This window comes from Chiloscyllium punctatum, chromosome 24 (genome assembly GCF_047496795.1).
Source record: "Chiloscyllium punctatum isolate Juve2018m chromosome 24, sChiPun1.3, whole genome shotgun sequence".
NCBI classification, from domain to species: Eukaryota; Metazoa; Chordata; class Chondrichthyes; order Orectolobiformes; family Hemiscylliidae; genus Chiloscyllium; species Chiloscyllium punctatum.
This window is the reverse complement of record NC_092762.1, coordinates 84,361,933-84,388,903: the sequence shown is the minus strand read 5'-3', so window position 1 is coordinate 84,388,903 and position 26,971 is coordinate 84,361,933. Positions and strand designations below refer to the sequence as shown.

Here is a 26,971-nt window from a genome sequence, read left to right as displayed (position 1 = left end):
GTTGAAGAATATTCCTGGTGTCTCCTCCCCTCAACCAAGATCACTAAAATCAGAATATCTGGTTGTTATTACTTTGCAGCTTGCAAGCGGCTGCTGTGCACAACTGGCTACCACATTTCCTACAACAGTGAGTACACTGTTGATGCTGTTCTGATGCTGTGAAGACGCTGTAAAAGTTCTTTTATTACCTGTTATATCTTTTCATACAAAAATACAAACCCGTGATTGAATTTTACCAATTTTTAATTTGTCTCCATAAAGTCTCACAAACCACACAATTCCACTTTAGCACAGAAAAATAGTAACTGTTCTACATAATTTTAAAAATAATTATATCTTTCCACTGTCACCCCTGATCACCTAAAGGCACTGACTTATTTTCCCCAAGCACCATTTTTGGTCTCTGGTAAGAGCTTGAGCACGTTGCTATTCTGTACATAGAATCCAGTCAGTGAGTTTCAGCAGGCTATTTGACAGTAAAGTCATCATGGCTCAAACAAAATCTAATCTTGACCTGATGTATGCACAATCTTTCCAACACCAGGTGGCGATCAGAAGCAGGAATCCTGTTTGCTGCCCACTCCTTTCTCTTGATGCTCTCAACCACAGTATTAAATATGACACTCGTAAATACTTTTGTGGCTTAGTGATAGTGTTCCTACCTCTTGGCCAGAAGGTCTGGGTTCAAGTCCCACCTAACCCCAGAAATGTATCAATGTACAGCTTAACAAGTAGGTAAAAATATCAAACATTCTCGCTGACCATTTCAGTGCGCAACAGTATTATGCTTAATGATATTTAAGATTGAAATTTGGCTTCAGGAAATGGATAGCAGGCCAGCTTCATGTGTTTAATTCATATCTGGTTGCGGTGGACTAGCCCTTTAACGCATACAGCTTTATAATTAAGTCATTTGAGTAGAATCAGACAGATCAGTGAATTAGGAGTCTCCTGGGAGTCTGCAGGGGCCTGTATCCCTAAAGCAGCATGTGCCCCAGACACAAATTAAAGGCTGGAGTCAGAGTCTTTTGCACACAGGCTGGGAGAAACAAAAAAAAGTGTCGCCAAGGGACCTAGATCAGATGGTTTTCTGGGTCCTAACTGAAAGCAATTTACAGTTAGCCGCAATAAAAGGGGGTGTGAGAGGTGTGTGGTTTTACAATTACGGCAATTGCCTCGACCATGTCTTTTAATTAGGGAAATGGAGTTGTGAAAGGGAGTTGGGATGATAGTAGAGAGGGTCTGAGAGGAGAAAAGGGTGCAGGCGTAAATTGTATGAGAGAGGCAGATGTAAAACAGGGAGAGGATGCCATATTTAAAGGTCACAATTTCAGTTACATTTTTAACAAAAAAAACTTAAGATGCTGATAGGATAGAGCTCCTGTCAGGAAAGGTCCAACATAAAATGAGTTTGGATCGCCTCAACACACAATTCTCATTCAGGTACATTGAGACAGTATAGGGGAAGCTTTGCTCTGTATTTAACCCTATGCTGTACCAATCCTGGGACTGTCTGATGGGGGACAGTGTCTGTTGAGGGAGTTTCACTCAGTATCTAACCCCATGCTGTCCCTGTCCTGGGAGCGTTTGAAGGGGACACCAGATCCCTGAAAAAAGTAATTAATGGTTGCAACTTCATGCCACAAAATGCTTTTCCATGAAGAATATGGAAAGTGATATTTAATATATGTGCCTTAAAGTTATCTTTTCAGCAGAGACCAATGTTTTGTAATAGTTACTTAAACACATTCATAGCGTGATTTCATCTTGTGCTGTAAGACAGATAATTCATTACTTTGTTTTAGACTAACTATATGCATAAGTTCATATATACCATTAAGTCCATTCTTAAAACATTTTTTAAATATGTCACAGGATTAATATCTTACAACTGAAACAGAAATGATTGGAGAAACTCAGCAGGTCTGGCAGCACTTGTAGAGAGAAACTCAATTTGACTTAGAACATTAACTCTATTTTTCTCTCCACAGATGCTGCAAGACCTGCTGAGTTTCTCCAGCACTTTCTATTTCAGATTTCCAGTGTCCACAGCATTTTGCTTTGAATATAATGTTGAGTGGGCTTTCTGTGCAATGGCTGTTATTTAATCTGTTGATGACAACACAAAAATGGCAGCATGAGGAACTTTCGGCTCACTTTGTTAACAACTCTTCTGCTCTCATGCCAAATGTCATTAGGGGGCTGCTCTCCATCTCGGCCATCAACCTTTCTAACACTCTGTTGGTGAACCTTTCAGTCCAAATATTGTGGGTTCATGTCCAACTGCAGAAACCTAAACAACAAAATCTCAGCTGACCCTCCTGCTGTATTACTGAGGGAGCGTTGCACTGTTGGAGGTGCCAATTTTCAGAAGAGGGGATGTAAAGGATCCCACGGCAGGGAGCAGGAAAGTTCTCCCCAGGCAACATTCATCTCTCACCCAACACCAACAGATGGTCATCACGTTGTTGTTTCTGGAAATATTCTGTGTGCAAATTGGCAGCAGCAGCATTTCTTACTTTTGTTCACAATTCAGAAGTTCTTAAGATTCTAAAACCCCGTCAAGTGCCCGAGAATTGTGAATGATGCTCGATAAGGTGTTTTATAGGCTACCCAAACCTTCTGCTCACACTTCACTTGTATTTCCATGTGTTCAGAACACAATCTGCTTACACTGGCTTACCATCAATTGATCAAAATAAACTGCAATCTCCCCTCTCTACCATTTCCCCATTTCTCCAGTGCCCTACTGATGACTTCTATATTTCCTCATGGGCAGAAAAATATCTTCCTTAAATGTCTTCAGTCATTTTTAATAGCAAGAACCTCACAATGGCATTCCAATGACAGCAGCATAGAGGCTCAGTGGTTAGCACTGCTGCCTCACAGCACTAAGAACCCGGGTTCAATTCCACTCTTGGAGTTTGTACATTGTGCCCATGTCTGTGTTGGTTTCCTCGCACTGTCCAAAGATTAGATTAGATTCCCTACAGTGTGGAAACAGGCCTTTCTGCCCAACAAGTCCACAACAACCCTCTGACCCATTTCCCTCTAACTAACGCACCTAACACTATGGGCAATTTAGCATGGCCAATTCACCTGACCAGCACATCTTTAGATTGTGGGAGGAAACTGGAGCACCCAGAGGAAACCCGCGCAGACATAGGGAGTACGTGCAAACACCACACAGACAGTTGCCCTCGCCTGGAATCGAACCCAGGTCCCTGGTGCTGTGAGGCAACAGTGCTAACCACTGAACCACTGTGCCACCCCAGATGTGCAGGGTAGGAGAATTAGCCATGTGAAATGTGGGGTTACAAGGTTTGGGTCTGGGTGAGATGATCTTCAGCAGATCGGTATGGACTTGATGAACCAACTGGCCTGCTTCAACAGAGCAGAGATTCTATGATTAACACGGGACACCTAGGCACTGACACTGATCCAGGACCCCACTTCTCCCTGGAACTGAGAAATAGGGGAGGGGACCCATGAGGGTAATAAGCCCCATACCACTTACCACCCCCTCCTCTGCCCCTTCCGAAATTTCAGAATGGTTTTTAAGGTTAGGGATTTTTGGGTGATCTGCCTGGGGTGGGGGCGTAGCTCTGATGATTAAAAATAGGCAACTTATTGGTGGACAAAGCAGTGCTTAACCTGTTTGTGAGCGTGATCGGAATTCCTTGGGTCACCTCAGAGAGGTGCCTTTCCAAGGATGTAGGGAGAGGAGGGTTGCAAAGATTTTAAACACGAACAGTTTATGGTGGTTCAGTGGTTAGCACTGCTGCCTCACAGCGCCAGGGACCCAGATTCGATTTCAGCCTCTGGTGACTGTCTGTGTGGAGTTTGCACATTCTCCCCATGTCTGTGTGAGTTTCCTTCCACAGCCCAAAGATGTGCAGGTCAGTTGAACTGGCCATGCCAAATTGCCCATAGTGTGAGGTGCATTAGTCAAAAGGAAATGGGTCTGGGTGGGTTACTCTTCAGAGGGTCAGTGTTGACTTGTTGGGCCAAATGGCCTGTTTCCACACTGTAGGGAATCTAATCTGCCTCAATTTGCTTAATTGTGTTGGTAACATGAAAAATTTGGATCCTTCTTTGCAAACTCCAGTTTGAACCCCACCCACTGTCAGGATTTTCATCCCCATCTTAATTTCTATTTCTTAGGGAGATTTATCCTTAAATATCATCTTTTGACCTTCCATTCTGAGATAGAATAATTTAGGCATTTTCCCTCAGCGAGTGAAGGGATAGGGAAGATGAAAAAGGGCACTGGGAAAGGTTCCCAAATTAGGACACTAAACAATTGATGAAAAATTGAAAATTATTCGATTGGCCTTCAAATAGTTACCATTGTCTCAGAGGACCACAGGGTTGCTCTCTCATTAGACAGAGATGACTAGTGGGTGTTTAACCTGAGAATCACCATGTCTCAACCAAGGGGACAGGTTGAGAAAAAGATCAAGAGCTGCAAAGCCTGGTTTGTACCTGCCCTCCGGGTAAACAAAAGAGCAGCCAAATAGGTGTGAGGTGTAGAACTGCCTGCAGGCAGCTAGTTGATGGTAGATGTCAGCACCTTTGGGCAAAAAAAAGTGGGAAAAATTTGGATGTGGGGAGCTGGAGTGGATTTTAAAAAAAAGGTGAATATATTAAAGGAAATATTTTGGACTCATCATCATTCACTCATTCTCCAACACGACAGGAGAATCAATACTTTCCAGTGTGTTTCATTCTCAGGTTCCAGTCTCAGTTTTCCTACGAGGTCACCATGTACTGATGGAAGTAAAGGCCAAACAGGTTTGTCACCACTTGACAGGCCGCCAGCCACCATGTCAGGAAGGAGAAGAGGCCACGGTAAAACAGGGGTGTGAAAATGTGAAAGATGGTGCTCAGGAATGCTTTGATCCGAGAGACTGTCACTTCATATCTCTCCTCCTCATTGGGAGCTGTTCCAGAGAATTCCGAGGTAACATCCAGAGATGGAGACACTTGAGGGGACTCTGGGTAAAAGCCCCATGAGTAATCACCTAAGAACAACAAGCATGCAATGAGCCACACTGAATTGACAGAACTCAAGCAAGACGTTCGACCCAAGTGGTCCATGCTGACAGTATGCATTTAAAGAAAAGCTACTGAAGTATGAGGGAAAAAGGAAGGAACACAGAATGCTGGACCAACTGAACAGATCTGCTATCAACTGCGGATAGAGAGAGACAGATAGTTGAGTCTGGTATGACTTCTTTACATTTTTGAATCATAGTGGATTTGAAATGTTAATACTGTTTCTCTCTCCACAGACCTGCTGAGTTACTCCAGCATTCTATGATTGTTACAGATTTCTAGCTTCCTCAACATTTTGCTTTTATTCAAGTGAACAAGGAAAACTAAGGCATGAGGTTTGTGTCAGCATGAGATTGTTGTGCTGTGCTGCATATACTTCAAGCACCTAGACAGTAAGTCTGACAGAATGCAGTGCACTTAGTGTGTTATCATTTTGTATTATTCATTCATTTGTTGTTGACCGTCCCTAATTACCCAGAGGGCAGTTAAGAGTGAATGACATTGCTGTGGCTCTGGAGTCATAGACCAGGTAAGGATGACAGATTTCATTCCCTGAAGGGAATTAGTGAAATAGGTAGGTTTTTTTACAACAACAGTGGTTACATGATCACATTAGGATAGCTCTTTTTTTTTGTAATTGAATTTAAATTTCACTGTCTGCCCTGGTGGGATTTGAATCTAAGGCCCCACCCATGCGCTACCCTGGCCCTGTAGATTACTAACCCAGTGCTGTTACAACTGGCTCCCTCCAGCACAGGCAGATCTAAGGTGGGTCCAATCCACATAGCTCATACTCAGAGACAAATGCCCTCCTGAATGAGTGCACCTTCGGACAACAGTAGAACAGAGCAAAATGGTGATGGCCCAGGGACAAAATTACGGCAATGCTGTTCAGGAGTGTCAGGAAGCAACACATCCATGTTTAACAAAGAGCAGTGAGAATCTGAAATTCATCTGTCACCAACACTGCTATTGAGGATGTGGTCAATAGAAGTTTTCAAGACAGAGACTGACCGATATTTGTTGTGTATCAAGGAAATAGAGCAGAGGTGGGATGGGGTGTAATTGGAATTGAAGTTAAAATCAGCAATGAACTAATTAAGGGTAGGTCACTGTTTAGAAATCAGGGCTCGCCCATTTAAAACAGAGATGAGGTGTAATTTTTTCTCTGAGGGTTGTGAGACTTTAGAACTCGCTTCCTGAGAAGGGGGTGGAAACAGAATATTTTCAAGACAGAGGTGAATAGATTCTTGTTCAGCAAAGAACAAGAGGTTATCAGGGGCAGGCAGGAATGTGGATTTGAGACTATAATCACATCAGTCACAATATTATTGTATGGCACAGCAATCTCGAAGGGCTGAATGGCCTATTCTTATTCATATGTCCACAAGCGCTGGATCAGTTTGAAATTGTGCTCAATATAAGAGGCCATGGTATTACTAACCGAAAGAACTGAGGATGCTATAAATCAGAAACAAAAACAAAACTTGCTGGAAAAGCTCAGCAGGTCTGGCACCAACTATGAAGAGAAATCAAAGTCAAAGTTTCAGGTCCAAAACATTAACTCTGGTTTCTCCTCACAGATGCTGCCAGACCAAATGAGTTTTTCCAGCAATTTGCTGTTTTTGTTTCAGACCACAGAATTAGTTGTTTGTTGTTAAGTCAGTTACATACCCAACACTTTCAGCAGCAGAGTGGAGTGCAGAAGCAGGATTACGGGGCCCAGGTACTGCATGGTGACTACACACAGGTAGCAGAATACTCGAGAAACCTGCAGCAGGGGGCAACAACATCCCATCAGTCACAAACAACGGAGTTCCAACCTGACCAAGACATGTTTATAATCTACACGTTAGAGGATCAGGACATAATCCCAAAGTCACAGCTGCCTGAGAACAAAATCACAACCCCATGCTATTCCAACTCTGAGTATGTTACTCTCTACATATGCCATCCAGTTGCTCCATTTAGATTCCAGTCTGTGTATAAATTAGAAGCTAATTACTCTCAAGTCGTTGCTGAGACTTGTTCGAAAATGTACAGGAAATTCAAGCACCAAAAGTTAATTTAGAAAACTTAGACTGCATATTTGATACCAAAGTTTCAAATTTTAACTCCCCCATCTCCACCGTACATAATTATTCAATACACACACATATACTGGGTCATTCAGGACCAAATAAATCCTCTTCAATAAAACAGAAGAATGTTGGAGAAATTGAGGGTCAGGCAGCATCTGTGGAGAGAGAGAAACTGAATTAACCTTTCAAGTCTGATCTGATTCTGCTTCGGAAATGTGTTCTGAAGATGAGACTTTGGATTCAAAAAGTTAACTCTATATCTATATCCACAAGTGCTGCTAGACCTGCTGAATTTCTCTAGCAATTAACAGTTTTTGTTTCAGATTTCCATCATCTGCAGCTTTTTGCTCGATTCCCATATTTCCTGAGACGTACCTTCCTCTGGATTTCAATCATGGGGATGTTTCCAGCCTCCTTCTTCATTAGGTCTACCCCCTTTTCCGCCAGGTTTAGGTACGCCTGCAGATGGTAGCGGGTCACGGTAAGACGCAATGCACAGAGCATGATGATTATCCACAGACGCACTGTGTTGTATGTTGTGTCAGACATCCTTCAGAATCAAATGAACAAGAAAGCCCAAACTCAGAACAGTACAGCATTACGACATTATTATTCAGTATTTGCTTGAATACAGAAGATCTAATTGAGACGGGTGAAGTTGTGAGAGAATGAGAAACAATGAGAGAGAGAGAGAAAAAACTATATATTCTACTGGGAGCTGGGGATGGTGGGAGGAGGTAGGGACTGAATCTTAAAATTTGAATGAAGTCATTCAAAGGTAATATCAAGAAAAGACTACTTCATATTGTAGGTGGTGGAAGTCTGGATGTTTCTCTCCCCCAGATTGCTTGGCTTGACTGAAAATATCAAAGCCAAAGTGATAAGACTTTATTGGGTAACAATATCAAGGGTCATGTGACCAAGGTGTATGGATGGAGTTGAGAAAAAAATTAACCATCTGTCTGAAGGATAGAACAAGTTTAAAGGGCTGAATGGCCTCCCCTTGATCCTAAAGCAAAGACTGCAGCAGGAAGTACAACTGGCTTGGGGGAGGGGTTGGGCAGATGTTTGGGTAACAATGACTTACACAGTCTCAGTAAGGCATATACAGTTGTAGCAGGACATCCTTGCTCTCGTACACAAATCCTCTTGCAATAAAGGCCTACATACCATTTGCTTTCCTAATCACCTGTAGCCTCTGCACGTTAACTTACAGTGACCTATGAACAAGGATGACCAACTAGATCCTGCTGCACATCATTACAGTAATCGCTCACTGTTGAAGCAATACTGAGAGTTTTGGAACTAACGCTGTTTTGATGAGAAGAAGTGGTTATTTGTCAGAGGATGGGAAAGCAGGAAGGTGCTTTTGAAATATTGTGAGGCATTGCTGGACACTCACAGCTGCATTTGCTCTTTTCCAAGTGGAGTTTTCATCACAAAGTCCCTGGTGATCGGTTTAACCCACAGCAGCAACACTATGATGGGAGACAGGAAGTTGGCCTGCAATAGGATCCTGGGAGAAGGACAGAAATAAGAGATAATGAGAGGATAGCAACTAGAACAACATGAAACAAAACTCAACCAGTGTCACAACTCAACACAATGGCACCAATGAGCTAACAAAGGCCGAGACAAAGCGAGAAAGCTTTGGGGAGAGGTATTCTAAAACTTTGGATAGAGTGTGCAGTTTAAACAACATCGATCGCATCCTTAAACATCTCAAGGAGCTGCAAAGGAGTTATTATTGAGCAAAATCTTTTCCATCTCCCAAACTGGTTGTTGGTGGTCCCAGTTTAACGTTTCATCTCTTTCTGTGCTGCAGGGAGGGACCAGTGAAGTTCGGGAATCAGGATTTTTTTTTCCCTCATGCAATGGCTACACCTTCTGACTCTTTCAGAAGTTGGAATGCCATGCCTCAGCCAAACTGATTTAGTTTGAGCAAGATTAGAACTGTGCTGCAGAAGGAGTTGACACACTGGGCCCTTTTCAACATCGTGAGCATGCTGGATATAGTAAATAGGGAGAAACTGTACCCACTGTTAAATGGAACAACAATGAGAAGGTATTGACTTAAAGTGACTGTAACGCTGTCGAATATTAAGGGCCGGTGGTTAGATAGTTTCTTATTGGTGATGGTCATTGCCTGGCATTTGTGTGGCTCGAATATTACTTGCCACTTTTCAGCCCAAGCCTAGATATTGTCCAGGTCTTGTTGCATTTGGACATCGACTGATCAGTAGCTGAGGAGTCACGAATGGTGCTGAACATGGTGCAATCATCTGCTAAAGAAGCAAGGAGGAAATCAGGAATTGCTTTCTCACCGAGCAAGTAGTTGGGGGTATAGAACGCACTGCCTGTAAATATGGTGGAGGCAGGTGCAACTGAGGCATTCAGGAGGGTATTGGATGATTATTTGGATAAAAATGGTGTAGAGGGATATGGGGAATAGCAGGAGATTAGAACTAAGTAATGATACTCAATAATATGGTGCAGACATAATGGGCTGAATAGCCTCATTCTGTGCTATAAAAATCCTTTGATTCTGTGATTTCCTGCTCCATTCTCTTCTCCATTAGCACCTCACTACAACATTCATTCGGTAAGCACCACAATAATATTTAGGCTCTGCTGAATTACTCACTGTATCAGAGGTTTGTCCGCAGTCATCTTGAGGGCATCTAAATGGGTCTGTGATAATCGGAGGCCCGGGAAGGTTAAACATGCTCCAATAAATGACGAAAGCCCAACTATTACAAGCTTAAAGACAAGTCTGGAGATTGAGTAACTGAAACCGAAACACATACATATCAACCTGTATCCACCAAGTGAATATGTCACCACAAAAAAATTTGATGGCAGTGGAATGGAGGGTTAGAGGTGAGCACAGGATAAATGATAGGAGAAGGGTAACAGACTTGACTAGGCATTTTTAAAAAGGGGCTACGGTCAGAATAAACAGCAGACGGGCCAGTGCAGGTACAATGGGCTGAATGGCATCTGTCAGATCCATACTATTTTGTGATTAAGTATTTCTTCAGTTATGAGCAATTAATATGCTGATGAGCAGAAGGATATAGTTGGTCGTCCTTGTTCCTAAGTCACTGAAAGTTAATGTGCAGAGGCAGCAAGTGATTAGGAAGGTAACTGGTGAGTCAGTTTTCAGTGCAAGAGGATTTGTGTACAAGGACAAGGATGTCCTGTAGCAACTGTATAGGCCTTACTGAGACTGCAATAAGTCAAACTCAAGACATTGTTAGCCACATTGCTACCTAACACCCTCTTTCAAGCCACTTCCTGTTGCAGTCTTTGTTGTAGGATCAGGGAGAAGCCATTCAGCCCCTAAAAATCTGTTTTATTCTTCAGACAAATGATGCATTAATCATCTTTATTTTCTAGGTGTTTGTTAAGAGATCAATGGTACCTGTTCTCCTTTGAGCGGTACCATGAGATTACATCTATCGGCAAGTGGAATCTGGTTCAATATCACACTGATCAATGTAGTGACTCCATTGGTACTTCCTCAGGCTGGGTGGTGTTTTAATTCCTTCATCTCAGCGGCCTCCTGGCTAACCACCTGGCTGCTAAACTACCTCAGGATGTCCCAAAATACTTTAAAGCCAACAAAGGACTTTTGAAGTTGTTGTTTTGTAGGAAATGAGGCAAATACTGCACACTGCAACCTCTAACAATTCTCACTCTCTCCAGATAGAATCCCCATTGTCTGATGCTGGCTGGTTGTGGTTCAATAATGCAAATTTATCACAATTCTTTTTTTTAATTCTTTCACAGGCAAGGCCAGCATTTGTTGCCCATCCCTAATTGCTTCTGAAGTCAATGTCTCACTTGGCCATTCCAGAGGGCAGTTAAAAATTGGACACATGTCTGTGGGTCTGGAGTCACATGTAGGCCAAGCAGGGTAAGGAGGGCAGATTTTCTTCCCTAAAGGACATTAGTGTTTGCAAAAAAGACCAGTCAATCACATTCCATGGTCATTTTTAGATTTTATTAATTTAATTTAGATTCGAATAGTTGCTGTGGTAGGATTTGAACCTGTCTCCCCAGAGCATGAGCCTGGTCTTGGAATTACTAGGCCAGTGACACTACTGCTGCACCACCATTAGGAAAGAAGCAAGTACAGGTGTCAGGTTGCAAGACTAACTTAGCCAGTCTCAGGATTGAACCTACACCATCACTGTCATCAAGCCTCAAACTCACTATCATCATCTGAGTTAACTGACCCTCCCTCCTACAATTAACAATGTAGTAATAATCAGATAATCTGCTTCCGTAATGTTGATAGAGGGGTAAATATTGGTCAGAATTTCAGGGATAGTATCCCTGCTTTTCACAGATGAGAAACATGACATTTTTCAAGTCCACATGAGGCAGCAGATGAGGCCTCAGATTAAACTCTTGTCCAAAGAATCACACCTCTGACAATGCAGCACTCCTTCATAGAACGGTATAGCACAGAACAGGCCCTTCAGCCCACGATATTGTGCCGACCATTGATCATCATGTAAGGTAAACCTAATATACGAACCCTCAAATTTCTGTGACCATATGCATGTCCAGCAGTCTCTTAAATATCCCCAATGACCTCGCTTCTACGACTGCTGCTGGCAACGCATTCCATGCTCTCACAACTCTCTGCGGAAAGAACCCGCCTCTCCCCTTTATACTTTCCACCAAACAGCTTAAAACTATGACCCCTCGTGTTAACAATTTCTGCCCTGGATCTACAGATCTACAATATTGCACTGGGACGGTTAGCCTGGATTTATGGGTTAAAGTCACTCAGGTGGTATCTGAACTTCTGACTGAAGGAATACCCACTAAACCAAGGAAAATTTAAGGAGAAACATTTATAATGACACGATATAATATTAAATAAAAGAAATAATACTCACGGCCAGATGTCCACCCCCTGTTGCTTTAGAAAGACCTCCACATTTTCATACAAGTTGGCAAAACCTAGAGAAGAGATATGAGACACTTAGAGATTGGCAATGTTTACAGAGATAAAAATAAATTGCTGGAGAAACTGCAAGAGAAATTATACCACACTTGAAATGTTAACTGTTGCTCTCTTCATAGATGCTGCCAGACCTGCTGTGTTTCTCCAACACATTGTTTTTATTACAGATCTCCAGCATTTGTGTTTTTTTGTCATTTTATTTCAGCTTCTACTTTTGTTTTAGCTTCCACAGATACCCCTTCTTGTCAACCCACTTCTACTATCACAGTGTCAACTCATCAAGGACTTTATTTGGTAAATGGGCTGCCCAGGGTTGCTGCTGACTTAGTGATCTCAGTCAAGAGGGCTATACAATGACCTCGGTGCCACTGACATTGAAAGGGGGATTGGAGGGAGGCTCAGGAGGGAGAGGAGACAGAAAGCCAGAGTCTCAGCTCCTTATCCTACCCCAATGTGCTCCAAGGATATGTGCATACAATTAGCATGGAAGAGCTAGTGTTAGTTTGGATATGATATTCCTAGGAGTAGGCTGGTTGATGGGAGACAGGTACTGGAAATTAACTGAAATCAATAGATTATTGATACAAGGGTCGCCACAAGGTTTTCTGTGCAACACATTGGAGAGATAGACATAGAGAGACGCTCAGACTGCTGGTTCTGTACACAGGGGCTACCTGAAGCAAGCCAGTGAAGTTTCACTCTCCAATTTGCTTAATTGTGGTTTCACTCTGTGGATGTGAACCATGCTGGAGAAGCATCAATTGTCCATCCATCATCTTTTCAGTAATGGCTTTCTAGTTCCTCGACACTGCTTGTGTAACACATTAGCTTCACCAAACCACTTCAGAGTGAAATGAAAGTCAACCACAAAGTCAGAGACTGGGTCAACTACATGCCAGGCTGAATTCTGTTCCCCAAAGGACAAGTGTTCCTGTGTTAATAGGAATGTTTTCTTCACTAAGTGTTCCTTAATGGCCTGGCCTTATGTGCTAGTGAATCCACAGACTGACCATCCTCGGTGTAGTCCTAGATGGCTATTCTGTTTCCTGAGACTGTATCCTCCGGTTCTAGATTCCCCACCCAGGGGAAACATCCTCTGTCCATCCAGTCCTGTTAGAATTTATACATTTCCCTTCTCATTCTTCTAAACTTTAATGAAATCAGGCTCAGTCAAACCAATCTCTCCAGATAAGACAGGACTGCCATCCCCAGTATCAGCCTGGTGAACGTCTGCTGCACTCCCTCTATGGCAGATGTATCCTCTGTTAAATCAGGAGACTAAACATGCTCACAATATTCCAGATGGTCTTACCAAGGCCCTCTATAATTACAGTAAGACACCCTTACTTCTGAACTCAAATTCTCTTGTAATGAAGACTAAGACACCTTCTTCCTTCATAACTGCCTGTCTACTTCCATTAACCACTCCAAAAGGACATCCATATCTCTTTGCACATCCACAACTACCAATATATCAGCCTTTAAATAATGCTCTTCCTTTTCATTTTTCACACCAAATTATATAACTACATTATACTGCATCTGTTTGCCCACACACTCAACTTGTCTAGATCACCCCTGCATCCTCCTCACAACTCACAATCCCACCTTGTGTTGTCAGCAAATTTGGAAATATTGCATTTGCTTCCTTCATTTATCTATGTATCGAATAGCTGGGACTTAAGCACAGATCTTTTTGGTACACCACTAGCAGTGGGTGGAATTTAAACTGCAATCTTTAGAACAGTACCATAACTACCAAACTACTACACATAAATAGTAGTTTTCAGCAAATGGGCATCTCTGTAAAGATGGTGGTGAGCTGTCTTCTCAAGGGACCAGAGACCATTTGGTGAGGAGATATCCAGTTGTTGGGATCTGGATCCCAGAATGTTTACTTTGTGACAATGAAAGCACAGCCAGTATACATACAAGTTAGGATTGTGTGTGACTTGGAAGGGAAGCATGTGCCTGCTGTCCCTGTCTTCTCTGGTGGTGGAGGTGCTGGGTTTGGGTTGGGCTGTTCCTGTATTTGCCTTTGGAACTCAATGAAATGCCAGGTACAAGCCCATTTGACCATGTGGTTATCATACCCTTCAGCGTGTTGCATACAAGTGAAAAACTTCCAACAGACTTACCGGGCTCAAGGCCAAACTCCAGATAATCCTCCCGCACGACCAGGACCAGCATTGCAATTAGGACAAAGAGGAACGCAAAAGTCAGGCAGACAGAGCGCTCACCTCCTTCCTCTGTCCTGAAGTAATGTGTCATCAGAGAGAAGAGAACCTTACTGTGCAGATAGTGTCAAGGCAAACAAAGGGGTTTCACATTAGAACTGAATCAAAACACAGCCCGTTTTATGGGATATACTGTCAGTTAAAGATAGTGTTACTTATCCACTCTCATTTTATCAAAGGAGACAGTCCCAAGTTGGGATTTTTGACTTTGTCCACCCCTCCATTCCTGATGAAGGGCTTTTGTCCGAAACGTCGATTTTCCTGCTCCTCAGATGTTGCTGTGCTTTTCCAGCACCACTCTAATCTAGGCTCTGGTTTCCAGCATCTGCAGTCCTCACTTTTGCTTTTGTCCACCCCAGTCCAACACCAGCACCTCTACATCATGGCTACCATTTAATCAGATCATGTCTGATCTGCACCTTACCCCTATTTACTCCCACTTGACTCCACATCCCTTAATTATTTTACATAACAAAAATCTTGGAAATTTAAATCGACCACTCCCACCCCCAGCCAATCTTTTAGGGAACATAAGCTTCAGATATCCACGACCCTTTGTGTAAAACAAAACTTGCTAGTTTCACCCGAAACAGCCTGCCTTGTAAAATCACACACTTCCCTTTTTCCTGCCCAATTCCAGTTGTATCTGACCAGCTGCGGAGACTTGTTGGAACCTCTGGTTGTTACAACTCCAACAGCTGTTCCAACGTGTCTGTGGAAGTGGCTGGATTGCTGGCTGGAGGAGGAGAGGGCTCTGACCCAGAAAGCTGTCCTTGTTGACTGCTCTTTTTTATGTAGCAGCAGGTCAGTTTGTTTATCCCCACTGATTACTTGAGGAGGAAGATTAGCAGGGCTGTAAACACTCAATTCATCCCTCAGACAGCTCTCAGCAGGGGACAATGCCATTAACCACTTTTACTGCTTTTCAGAGAGTCAATGGTTATCCAATAAATTAAAACATTTCAACTGACTGAAAGGGAGGATGGTGACAGTCTCTCTCCTTGATGTGAACTGCAAATAAGTTTTATGGACTTATCAGAAACACACTGGAGAGATCTTCTCTATAAAAAAAACTGTGAATCTTTTCACCTGAACATCAATAATTTGTAACAATAACAAGCCTACAGTTCTCCTAAAACAAAAAGCTGGCCTCAAATCTGAGAACTAGTCCTTCCTTTAAATAAATATTCTTTAATTTAGCTGGCAGCATTCAGTTCTTCAGAGTCAGAAGATCCCGGGAGATCAGAACCACTCCAGAGTACATGATCCAGGCTGACACTGTGCTGCAGAACTGATAGAGTTACGGACTGTTATAGACTTTTGCTTGCTTACCAATGAAGCATTAAACCAAGGTATGGTCAGCTCTTTTAGCTGGGGCAAGATAGTCTCCATTTCACAGAGGCTCCTTGTTACCAATAGCGTTGTGGACAATATTCCCTGCAAAGCCAATGTCACCAAGAAGGTCACAAAATAGTCATTCATTCCCCTTCAAGTTAGTGGGATCTTGTTGTGCGCTGACTGCAGGCCACACTTGCTATATATGACCCTCCCACAGTGCAGCACTCCCTTAGCACTGACCTTTCGACTGTGCGGCACTCCCTCCATACTGACTCTCCGACAGTGCACCATTCCCTCAGTATTGACCCTCCAACAGTGCAGCACTCCCTCAGTACTGACCTTCCAACAGTGCGGCACTCCCTCAGCACTAACCCTCCAACTTTGCAGCCCTCCCTCAGTACTGACCCTCCAACAGTGCTGAGCTCCCTCAGCACTGACCCTCCGAAGCTATGGCACTCCCTCAGTACTAACCCTCTGACAGTGCAGCCCTCCCTCAGTATTGCATGGGAAATATCACCCTAGATTTTGTCCGGAGGGTCTGGAATTGGACTTTAACCAAAGAAGTTTTGACTTTTAAGTGAGTGAGCTACCAAATGAACTTTAGTTGACATTGAACCTAAATGATAAGTCTGCATCTCCTTTGCTCACGTTAGTTTGTTTAATGCATGTTGTATCTGGGGGATGCAGGGGTATGACAAGAAGGATACATGCTAAAGGCTAATGTGAGCAGGCACCAGAGCACACCGACATTCACCTCTCCCTGTACAGGGAGCAGGCTGTAGTAGGCCTCAGTAAATATGTAAACCAGAGTCGCATACAAGACAAAATCCATGAGCCACAGGTAGTCTAGGAAGTAACGCAGAACTAAATAGAAGGGAAAAAAGGAAATAAAGATTAACACTTTCCACTCACAGTGCAATTTTTTTTCCCTTTATTTTGATGTATCTTGCAAATGATCCTGATTAAAGTGATACGTGAAGGATCATAGACTCACTCCAGTGTGGAAGCACGCCATTTGGCCGATCAGGTTCAAACAGCATCCCACCCAGACTCACACCCATATCCCTGTAATTCTGCATTTCCTATGGCTATTCCACCCAGCCTGCACATCCCTGCGCACTAAGTGCAATTTAGTATGGCCAAACCATCTAACCTGCACATCTTTGGACTGTGGGAGGAAACATGAGCACCCAGAGGAAACCCACGCAGACATGGTGAGAACATGCAAACTCCACAAAGACAGAGGCTGGAATTGAACCCAGGTCCATGGTGCTGTGAGGCAGCAGTGCTAACCACTGAGCCATCACTCTGCCCTAAATGTTATAAAAAAAGCTTTCTCAGCAGCAAGTAGTTAGGTTGTGGAATGCAGTGCCTGGAAAGGTGGTGGAGATAGGTTCATCTGAGGCATTCAAGAGGGTGTTGGATAATTACTTGGATAGAAAAGGTTCTGGAGAAAAAGCAGGAGATTAGCACAAGGAATGATGCTCATTTAACAAGCTGGTGCAGCTACAATGATTGAATAGCTTCCTTCTGCATCCTAATACATCTGTGATTTTGTGAGTGCAAGAGAAACGCTTCGACAAAACGTCTTTTGTAGTTACACGCAATATCTGTACAACCAACTGACTTAACAAATTCATCTTGGTTCTGTTTCACAAAATCACCAAAATTACACCACATCTGGCCCACTGTGATAGTGTTCATTCTCCATAGCAGCTGTAACCTAATTCCATATGTTCACCACATTCCCGCAATTCTTCATCTGCTTTTCCTTCAACCTAGTTCTCTAATGTGTTCTTCAAAGTTACCATGGTGCCTGCTTCAGTTGTATGACCAAGTGAGTGTCAGGTGGCTTGTGAGACTAAGCCACGGAAGGCATAGAGTGATGAAGACGTTTTGGGAAAGAATTCCAGAGTTTGGGGCCAAAGGCAGCTGAAGGCACAACTATCAATTGCAGAGCGAAGACGACAAGGGATCATCAAGAGGCTGGAATTGGAGGAGTGCAGAAATTTTGTAAGGATGGAGGAAATTTCACAGATTGCAGGGGGGGGGCAAAGATATGGAGAGGTTTGAAAACAAAGGGTAAGAATTTTACAATAGAGGCATTCCTTGACAGAGAGCTAATCTCGGTCCACAAACAAAAAAGGGTGAAATGAGCTAATGGTGTAAGTTAGGATATGGCCAGTATCAGTGGAACTGTCAGTACCTCGGTTCAGGAGAAGGGAAATGAATTATCACCCAATTTATTCAGTCTAACTCTCACCGCTAACCCTTATCATTGTGATAATTTCAGGTTGACACATGCTCCTTACCCAGGGCATCAAGAGGAGTGATTGGTTTCGCTTCCAGACACAGGTTGATGTCCTTGGGCACTCTCTCTGGTTTGGTTTCTGTCATGCCATTTTGCCTCCTGTCAGCAAAAGACAATGAAGTAAGAGTGTACAAAAAATCAGAATAAACCAATAACCTTGTTAATACACAACATCATGAAAATTAAGGTAATTAAAACATAACAGAATAACATAAGACTCTGAGGGGGCTTGACAGGGTGGATACTGAGAGGAGGTTTCCCCTCGTGCGGTGGGGTAGTATGTATAGAACGAGAAGGTCCAATTTCTAAATAAGTGGTCTCCCATTTAGATAGGATCGAGCAGGGATTTCTTCACATTAGTACTTGGAATTCTCTCCCACGCAGAGCAGCGAAGGCTGGGTCACTGAATATAGTTCAGGATTCAGTTAGTCAGAACTTTGATTGACCAGGGCTACGGTCAACCATCTTATTGAATGGTGCAGTAGGCTTGGGGGACTGAATGGCCTACTCCTGCTCAGATGATCTTTCTCTCTGTATTTTGTTTCAAATCCAACCAGCATCTAAACCTTTGTGACTCTGCTGGTTTAACATTTTATCCTTCCTTTCTTGATCTTGCTCTCAAATCAAATTCCCCTACATGATTTGTGGTCCTGAAGCTGCCTTCAAGATGCTGGGTCACATGATTCTTATGCAGAAAGATTCTCTCATCAATGCTCTCTTGATAATGTCCAAGCTCGTCTAAGTCATATTTGAGGTGGTCCAGCTAGCACCCACCCTACATCTTTGTTTACATATGGGAATAGTGTTTTTCTGAGAGCTTTTTTTTGAATTTCCCTGGTGATGTTGGCATCACTGGCTAGGCATGCATTTATTCCCGTCTCTCAGAAGTATTACGGTGCAGAATGAGGCCATTCAGTCTGTTGTGCCCGCACCAGCGCTATTCTCTATTGCCAATTTTTGCCTTTTTCCCCACATCCCTGTTCATCATTACTATCCAAATAGTCATCCAATGCACCTCTTGAATGCCTCACTTAAACCTGCCTCCATCACATTTCCAGCTATTGCATTCCAGACCCTAACTACTTGATGTCTTAAAAAAGTTCTTTCTCACCTCATGCTTCCTCCATTTGCGCATCACTTTCAATCTTGTTTCTTTAATGAGCAGGAACACCTTCACCTATCTACTCTGTCCAGCCTGCTCCATGATTTTGAAAACCTCCTTGCAGATCTCCTTACAGCCTTCTCTCCAGGAAGAAAAATTCCCAACTTCTTCAAATGATCCTCAAAGCTGAAGCTTCTCACACATAAGAACATTAAAAACTATGAACAGCAATACACAATTCAGTCCAAGCCTGCTCAGCCATTTAATGCAAACCTGGCTGATTACATCTCAATGTGGACTTCAACAGCTTCCTCATTTCCCCTTCCCCCACCTCATCCTAGTTTCAAACTTCCAGCTCAGTTACTGTCTCCTTGACTTGTCCGACCTGCCTATCTTCTTTTCCACCTATCCACTCCACCCTCTCCTCCTTGACCTATCACCTTCATCTCCTCCCCCACTCACCCATTGTACTCTATGCTATGCTCTCCCCACCCCCACCCTCCTCTAGCTTATCTCTCCATGCTTCAGGTTCACTGCTTTTATTCCTGATGAAGGGCTTTTGCCCGAAACGTCGATTTCGCTGCTCGTTGGATGCTGCCTGAACTGCTGTGCTCTTCCAGCACCACTAATCCAGTATTTGGTTTTCAGCATCTGCAGTCATTGTTTTTACCTTGATTACATCTTGGCCTTAGCTTCACCTCCTCTGAACTGCCTCCAACGTAACTACATCCCTCCTCAAGTACGGGGACCAAAACTGTTTGCAATACTCCAACTGCAGTCTCACTTACACATGGTACAGTTGCTGCAACACTTCCCTATTTTAAACTTGGCAAGGTTTCAATTTCCTTCCTTAATACCTGCTGTACCTGCATACTAATTTTCTATGACTCATTCATGATGACACTCCAATCCCTCTGCACCGAAGCACTCTGAAGTTTCTCTCCATTTAGATAAATTGTCTTTCTATTTCTCTGACCAAAATGGATATCCCCACACTTATCCATGTTCGACTACATCCGCCAAATCTTTGCTCTTTCACCTAACCCATCCATATCCATTTATAAATTTCTGGTTTCCTCATTGCAACTTACTTTTCTACTTATTTTAACATCATTCTAATAAGTCAGTTTGCGCTCTCTCTAATGCGTTCACAAATCTTTTGTGGTGTGGGCCCCACAACTGTGCACAGTACTCAAGGTGATGTCTTACAAGTGTTTCAACATCACCTCCTTGCTGATCTTTTCTATGCCTCTGTTTGTAAGGCTGAAAACAGTGTGTGGTTTATTTACTGCGCTCTCCACCTGTCCTGCTGCTCTTAATTGTTGTCAAGGGGGTGGTAGTGAGTTGACAAAATCTCCACTCCTTCCTCTGTCTCCCTGCAGTGAAGACTATCCTGTCTCATTCCTCTCTATTTTATTATCGTCAACAACTTGCCGAAAATTTGCCGCTCATCCCATTTCCCTTCCACACACACAAGTTAGTTGCTGTGCTGGTTTGGCCCTGTTCAGATTCTTCAGTGTGAAATTCTTCACTTTTGTATCCCATGGTTTCCATTTTGGGATTAAATGTACACTGAAACTCAGAATCTAGATTACAGCTCTGTGTTTTATGTTCCTGTCCTTTTAAAATACCACTAATCTTAAAATGTTCTCTCTGCCATACATGAATAGCCACTAATGGGGATTTTCTTGCCTCACATTTAAGTGCTGGATGTGAGAAGAGATGGATTGCTGTGATTAATCAAAATTCCCATTGTTATTCACAGAATCACAGAATTACTACAGTGTGGAAACAGGCCATTTGGCCCATCTGGTTAACACCGACCCTCCGAACAGCATCCCACCCAGATCCATCTCTCTACCCTATCCCTGTAACCCTGCATTTCCCATGCCAGTGACCAGGGAAAATAGTAGACAGCTCAAAAATACTGAGATTCAGGCAGAATAATCTCACATAGGAACTATTTCCACTGAAAGGCAGGCATTAATACTTTCGACCTACCTGTCTCTCTTCACTTTGTGTTTCTGTTTTCCAGCCAAGGCTCGGAGTTCTTCATCCGATGGGTGTTTATATCGGAAAAGGCTGCCAAGAAAACAGACCAGGCAGTCACCAGAACTCTCACATCCCGACTGGTTCAATTCATTTATAAACCAAAACAGTCAACATTTTCCAGGAAGGGTTTTATTGTCTGTGTCAGTGTTTATATGGACAGAGGCACCAACGCAGTGTGATATCCTGCTACAGAAAAAGGCTGAGACTAGTCAGACCCACTGTTTAACACACTTACCCAGAAGGACCATCACTGACAGGGTCAGCATTTATTGCCTTCCACATGGTCTCCCTTGAGAAGGTAATGAGTGGCCTTTATTTGACCTGGTGACTGTAGCTTGACACAACTACGTGGCCACTTCAAAGAGCAGCCAAAAGTCATAAAATCCCGAGAACAGTACAGCACAGAAGGCCATTCAGCCCACTGTGTCTATACAGATCTTTCAAAAAGCAATCCAGTTAATTGTTTCTCAAATGTGATGCCCCTAAGAGGCTGAGTTTTGTAAATGTTGGGTGTGGAGCTGCAGTCACATATTGAGAAGCCTGGGTGAGGATGCAACAATAAGGGGACAATAGTGAAATGTTTAGGATTTAATGGACAATTATAGTGGTCATTGTGTCCCACTCCCACACTATGTTTACACATTTAGATTTTTCAAATGTATTTTTTCACAGGACGTGGTGCTAGTTGGGACAGCTTTTCTTGTCCACCCATGACTACCCTGGAGAAGGTGCTGATGAGTGCCGACTTGAACTTCTGTCATCCTTGCGTTGTGGGGGCTGTTGTAGGAAACGAGTTCCAGGATTTTCACCCAGCAATACTGAAGAAACAGCCATATTCCACATTCAGAAGGCATGTGACTTGGAGGGGAACTTCAGTGATAGTGTTTCCTTGTATCTACTGTCCTTGTCCTTCTGGATGATGCAGATTATGGGTTTGGAAGGTGCTGCCCAAGGAACTTTGGTGAGCTACTGTAGTGTATCATGTAGATGGTACACACTGCTGCTGCTGAACGATGGGGAGCGAATGGGGATGCCAATCAAGGATGTAAGAGTGGAGCAGACTGTAGCACAGTAACTGATTGGCACTCAGTTCCCACAACTCACAAAGAATGGCAGTTTCATGTAGGTTTCAAAGAGTTGTCGATATCTGTGTGACCTGTCTCCTCGAGACAGCCGGCAGCTTCCGGAGAGGAGATTTTAAAATGGGCAAAAAGTAATTTAACCAGGTTAGATATCTTACCTCCCATTGCAGAGCAGCCAGCGACCTATGGAGTAATGAGGTGCTAATCTCTGCATTAGGGTCGCCATCAGCAAACTCACAACCAGCTGAACCCCAATAACACCCTGAGAGAAAAAAAAATCAATAATAACAGCAGAGTTCCCATTCAGTCAGCACCTGTTAACCTTACCACAATTTTCTCATTTGTACTTTATTAATTGTTCCTGTAAACCTCACTCTTCATATCTCATTCTTTATGTTCTTCCTCCCCATGTTAACACTCACTGCACCATACCTGTCTCCTACAGAAACTTATCCTTTCTCAGAAACTCAAAACTGAGGAACCTTTTACTTCTTGGTTTCTCTTTCTCTTACAATCGACCACATTTTAAAACAGGTTTTAGTCATGGCTCAATGCAACATCCTACATTGAGTCCGAGGGCTTTGGATTTGAGACCAGTGTAAAGATTCAAGCAAAAAACCTGGGATGACATTCTAGTGTAGCACCAAAGGAATACCGCAAATGTCAAAGGTGCTACCTTTTCCTAAGGTTCTGGCTACCCCCAATGGTGGATGCAAAAGGGCAATTCTCCTCAATTTGTGCCAACATTTATCCTTCACCCTGGAGTATGGGTATATCAGCTCCTTGCATTGTGTGAGCTGCTGCTCATGGTAAAGATTATTGTCACCATTCTCTTATAATATGCAGCGAACTGCACAGCCTGACTGATCTAATAGGGTAAAGGGAAAACTACAAGGCAAAAGTGAGGACTGCAGATGCTGGAGATCAGATTCTAGTTTAGAGTGGTGCTGGAAAAGCACAGCAGGTCAGGCAGCATCTGAGGAGCAGGAAAATCGATGTTTCAGGCAAAGGCCCTGGTCTAACTAGATGAGTCTCTTGTAGTTAACAAGATATAGGTTATTGCATATTACAAGTTACACCAATAATGATAGACATAGCTCAAGACTTTGGGAAGGACTGGATGTTAAGTCTCCTTCCTTCAAGATCCTAAGCTGTCCCCTTCACCAGTAGTTAGGCCAGCATTTCCTTCCCATCCCAAATTGCCCTCGAGAAGCTGGTGGTGAGCTGTCTTCTTGAACTGCTGCACTTTACGTGCTGTAGGTAGACCCACAATGCTATTAGGAAGAGAACTCCAGGATTTTGACCCAGTGACAATGAAAGACATTTTTGCAAATCACAATTGTGCAAGGCTTGGACAGGAACTTGTAGGTGATGGTGCTCCCATTACCTGCTGCCCTTGTCCTATGGGATGCGGGTTTGGAAGGTGCTGAAAGAGTTGAAAGAGTCTTGGCGTATTGCTACAGTGCATCTTGTAGATGGTACACATTGCTGCTACTAAGTATCAGTGGTGGAGGGAGTGAATGTTTAACGTACAGTTAAGGTCCTGCTGGTTCTAGTGGTTACACTCCTAAAAAAAACTTTGTAAACTGTGATTTTCACAACATGGCATACTGGCAACAGATGCATAGTGCACACTTTCTGCTCCAGGAAGTAAGATTGCTTTTCATTTATTTTATTTATAGCTGCAAAAGAGCAAAGAATGGATTTGAATGGAACAGAAACGTGCAGTATATTATGTGCACATAAGCAAAAATTACAAAACAGACATGCAAATGGCAAGACTTTACTGAAATGGATGTGATGCTTCGTCCACAATGGTTTTGAGTTTGAGGGTTCATCATTAAAACCCTACAGTGCGGAGACAGGCCATTTGGCCCAAGAAGTCCAGACTGACCCTCCAAAGAGTAGCCCACCCAGACTCATTCCCCCACCCTATCACTTTACACTTCCCCTGACTTATGCACCTAATGTACACATGTACTAATGCACCTGAAACACTGTGGGCAATTTAGCATAGTCAATGCACATAACCTGCACATCTATGGACTGTGGGAGGAAACCAGAGCACCTGGAGAAAACCCACGCAGACACGGGGAGAACGTGCAAACTCCACACAGACAGTCGCCCGAGGCTGGAATCAAACCCAGGTCCCTGGTGCTGTGAGGCAGCAGTGCTAGCCACTGAGCCGAGTATTGTTGGAGCTGCACTTGTCAAAGCAAATGGAAAAATTACATTTCTAGCTTGAATGTTGTAAGCTTTGGAGAGATGGGGGTGACTTATTCACCAGCATTGATATGGTTAGTCCAGTTTGGTTTCTGGTCAGTTGTAACCCCTGGAATGCTGATCATGAAGGATTCAGCGGTGGTAATACTATTGAATGTCAAGGGATGGTTGATAAGATTTTCTTGTTTTAGATCGCCATTGCCTGGCACTTCTATGGTGTGAATATTACTTGCCACTTATCATCCAGGTTTTTCTGCATTTGCAAACAGGCTGCTTCTGTTCATGAGTACTGTGCATCAATTAACTGTCATGATAGATTTCCTTACAACAATGACTACATTTCAAAACACTTTTTGGAACATCCTGAAAAATGTTGGATAAATTTCCTAACCAACCTGTTCACACCGGCGCTATTACACCTCTGGAGCTGGTGGGACTTGAAACTAGGCTCAGAGGTAGGGGCACTACCCACAACAGCCCTTGTGAAAGGTACTATATAAATGCAAATATGTCATATCAAGACATGCATCATTTCCATTTGGTAATTTAAGAAGCTAGGAGGGTGATGACCACCTGGATGGAAGGTTATGGACACTGGGCAATGCAAGGATGTGGACTTCACCCCCCAACCCCCCAACCCCCCACTGTCGAATAGCGTATCAATACTCAACCACATAGAATAGTGAAAACTGTTATAATGATGACAAACCAGAGACATTGTGGCATATTGTGACCTGTCAATGGTGAACACCCCCACCACCCAAAACCCCCTTTAAGAGTATTGCTGCAAATGAACACTGGAAGCTTGCAATAACAATTTGTGCGATGCTCCCAGGTCTAGATGGAGGCCTAAGTCTCAGATTTGCCGTTACCCCACAGTGGGGGGGTGGGGGTGGGGGTGGGGGTGGGGGGTGAACAGGGTCAGAACACCTCCCCTTCCCCCACCCAAAGACTATTTTTAGTTGCAGCAACGATAATTGAAGCGTGCCACTGTTATACAGTGCTGAAGGTGGCAAGGGTGAAAGCAGCACGACGTGCCACAAGAACTCCCTCCTTACCATCTCTGTGCCAGTTCAATCACACTTCAAAACTGAATTCATCCTTCTCCTCTCAGCAGCCTTAACGCCATCGCTCGCTTTTAAACTCAACCTAGCTTGAGCAATGATTGACAGATCGAATAACCAATCGCACGGTGGACTCAGAGTGATTGACGTGACTCTGGCCTGTAGGAATGTTCGTCTGTTTGATTGGCTGTTATCGGGGCAGATAGACCAATCGAGACTCATGAAGAAGGTGGGATCTTACGTATTGACCGATCGGCATGCGGCTGGGCGCGCGGCGCTATCAAGAGCGCTTGAGCTGCGCGGACGCGTGCCGCATGGATTCTGGGAATTGTAGTTCTTCACGTGATCCGTCCGGTGACGCTCTGCGTGAGGCGTCACATGGAGAACTACAACATCCAGAATCCCTTGCGCTAACGCTACCGTTGTACACCCTTGCTTCAAACTCCAGCCAGTTGATTAAGATTTGGATGAAACTTAAATAAAACTTTTGCGAACTTTTGACAAACTTATTCTCAATGTTGCACCAATACAATTAATTTGCACGGAACAGCATTGCCTCAATAACTGCAACTGTTTAGTATAGTATCTTTGAAATTTCCATAAAAGGAAAGCTTTGAGGAGCATTTAAAGTCGCACTGCCTGATTTATTTTTGGCTAAAGTTTAAGTGGATGGTGCCATTTATAAATAGCTATTATTTTAAAAAATCAGTGTTTACATTAAAACTTGTGGAAATATGAAATGCACTTCATCTTAAATCTCATCGAAAGAAATTCATTTGTAAACATTTTGGCCACTCAACTATTCTTTATGATCTTCTGCTAGTTTTTTGCCCCTATGTAGGATTGCATTAGGGATGCTTTACAAAATTCTCACGATTATTGCTTTTGAAACACGGTAGAAGTAATGTAGTTTATCAACAACAGCATTTACTCCAACCATTCTTCTAGTTTCAGTTTGGATTGTGCCTTTATCTGACCTCACTGAAATGTTCCCATTGCAAGATTCTCTTGAGAAAAAGATTAAACCAATGGTCAATACGATTCTGAATCTCACGGGTGATATATTGATCTCAGGTTGTGCAGAAGGATGTGGATGGATCTGTCAGATGGGCAAATGGAACTTAGTCTTGAAAGATGTGGGGTGATGCACTTTGAAAGATGTAACAAGACAAGGGAGTACTCAATGAATGGCAGGACACAAGGAAGCTCAGGGGAATAGAGGAATCTTGGGGAACTTGTTCACAAAATCTCTGAAGGTGGCAGGACAGGTTAGTAAGGTGGTTAAGAAGGCACGCGGGGCACTTGCCTTTATCAATTGTGACATAGATTATAGGAGCATGCATGTTATGTTGGAACGGTACAAAACTTTGGTTAGGCCACGACCAGAGTACTGTGTGCAGGTCTGGTCACCGCACTATAGGAAAGACGTAATTGTCATGCAG

The 26,971-nt window shown here is 43.3% G+C and overlaps 1 protein-coding gene across 1 annotated transcript; it reads right to left on the bottom strand.

Moving 5' to 3' along the window:
- Positions 1-225: 225 nt before the first annotated feature.
- Positions 226-25,672, bottom strand: tmem161a (transmembrane protein 161A). The gene is made up of 12 exons (XM_072594350.1): positions 25,524-25,672; positions 22,401-22,504; positions 21,110-21,190; positions 18,008-18,105; positions 16,403-16,559; positions 14,259-14,410; positions 12,053-12,116; positions 9,784-9,927; positions 8,542-8,655; positions 7,515-7,689; positions 6,733-6,829; positions 226-5,024 (listed from the first exon to the last, which is right to left on the bottom strand). The coding sequence occupies exons 1-12, from the start codon at positions 25,524-25,526 to the stop codon at positions 4,753-4,755; spliced, it is 1,461 nt and encodes a 486-aa protein (XP_072450451.1). The 5' UTR covers positions 25,527-25,672; the 3' UTR covers positions 226-4,752.
- Between the last annotated feature and the right edge of the window lie 1,299 nt (positions 25,673-26,971).

Bases quoted from the DNA above. Each gene is read 5' to 3' on its own strand.
- tmem161a (XM_072594350.1), bottom strand. The intron at 21,191-22,400 runs GTAAGATATCTA...TTTTCTTGGCAG, and splicing joins TGGCTGCTCTGCAATGGGAG to CCTTTTCCGATATAAACACC. The intron at 8,656-9,783 runs GTGAGTAATTCA...TCCTTCTCCCAG, and splicing joins GCGGACAAACCTCTGATACA to GATCCTATTGCAGGCCAACT.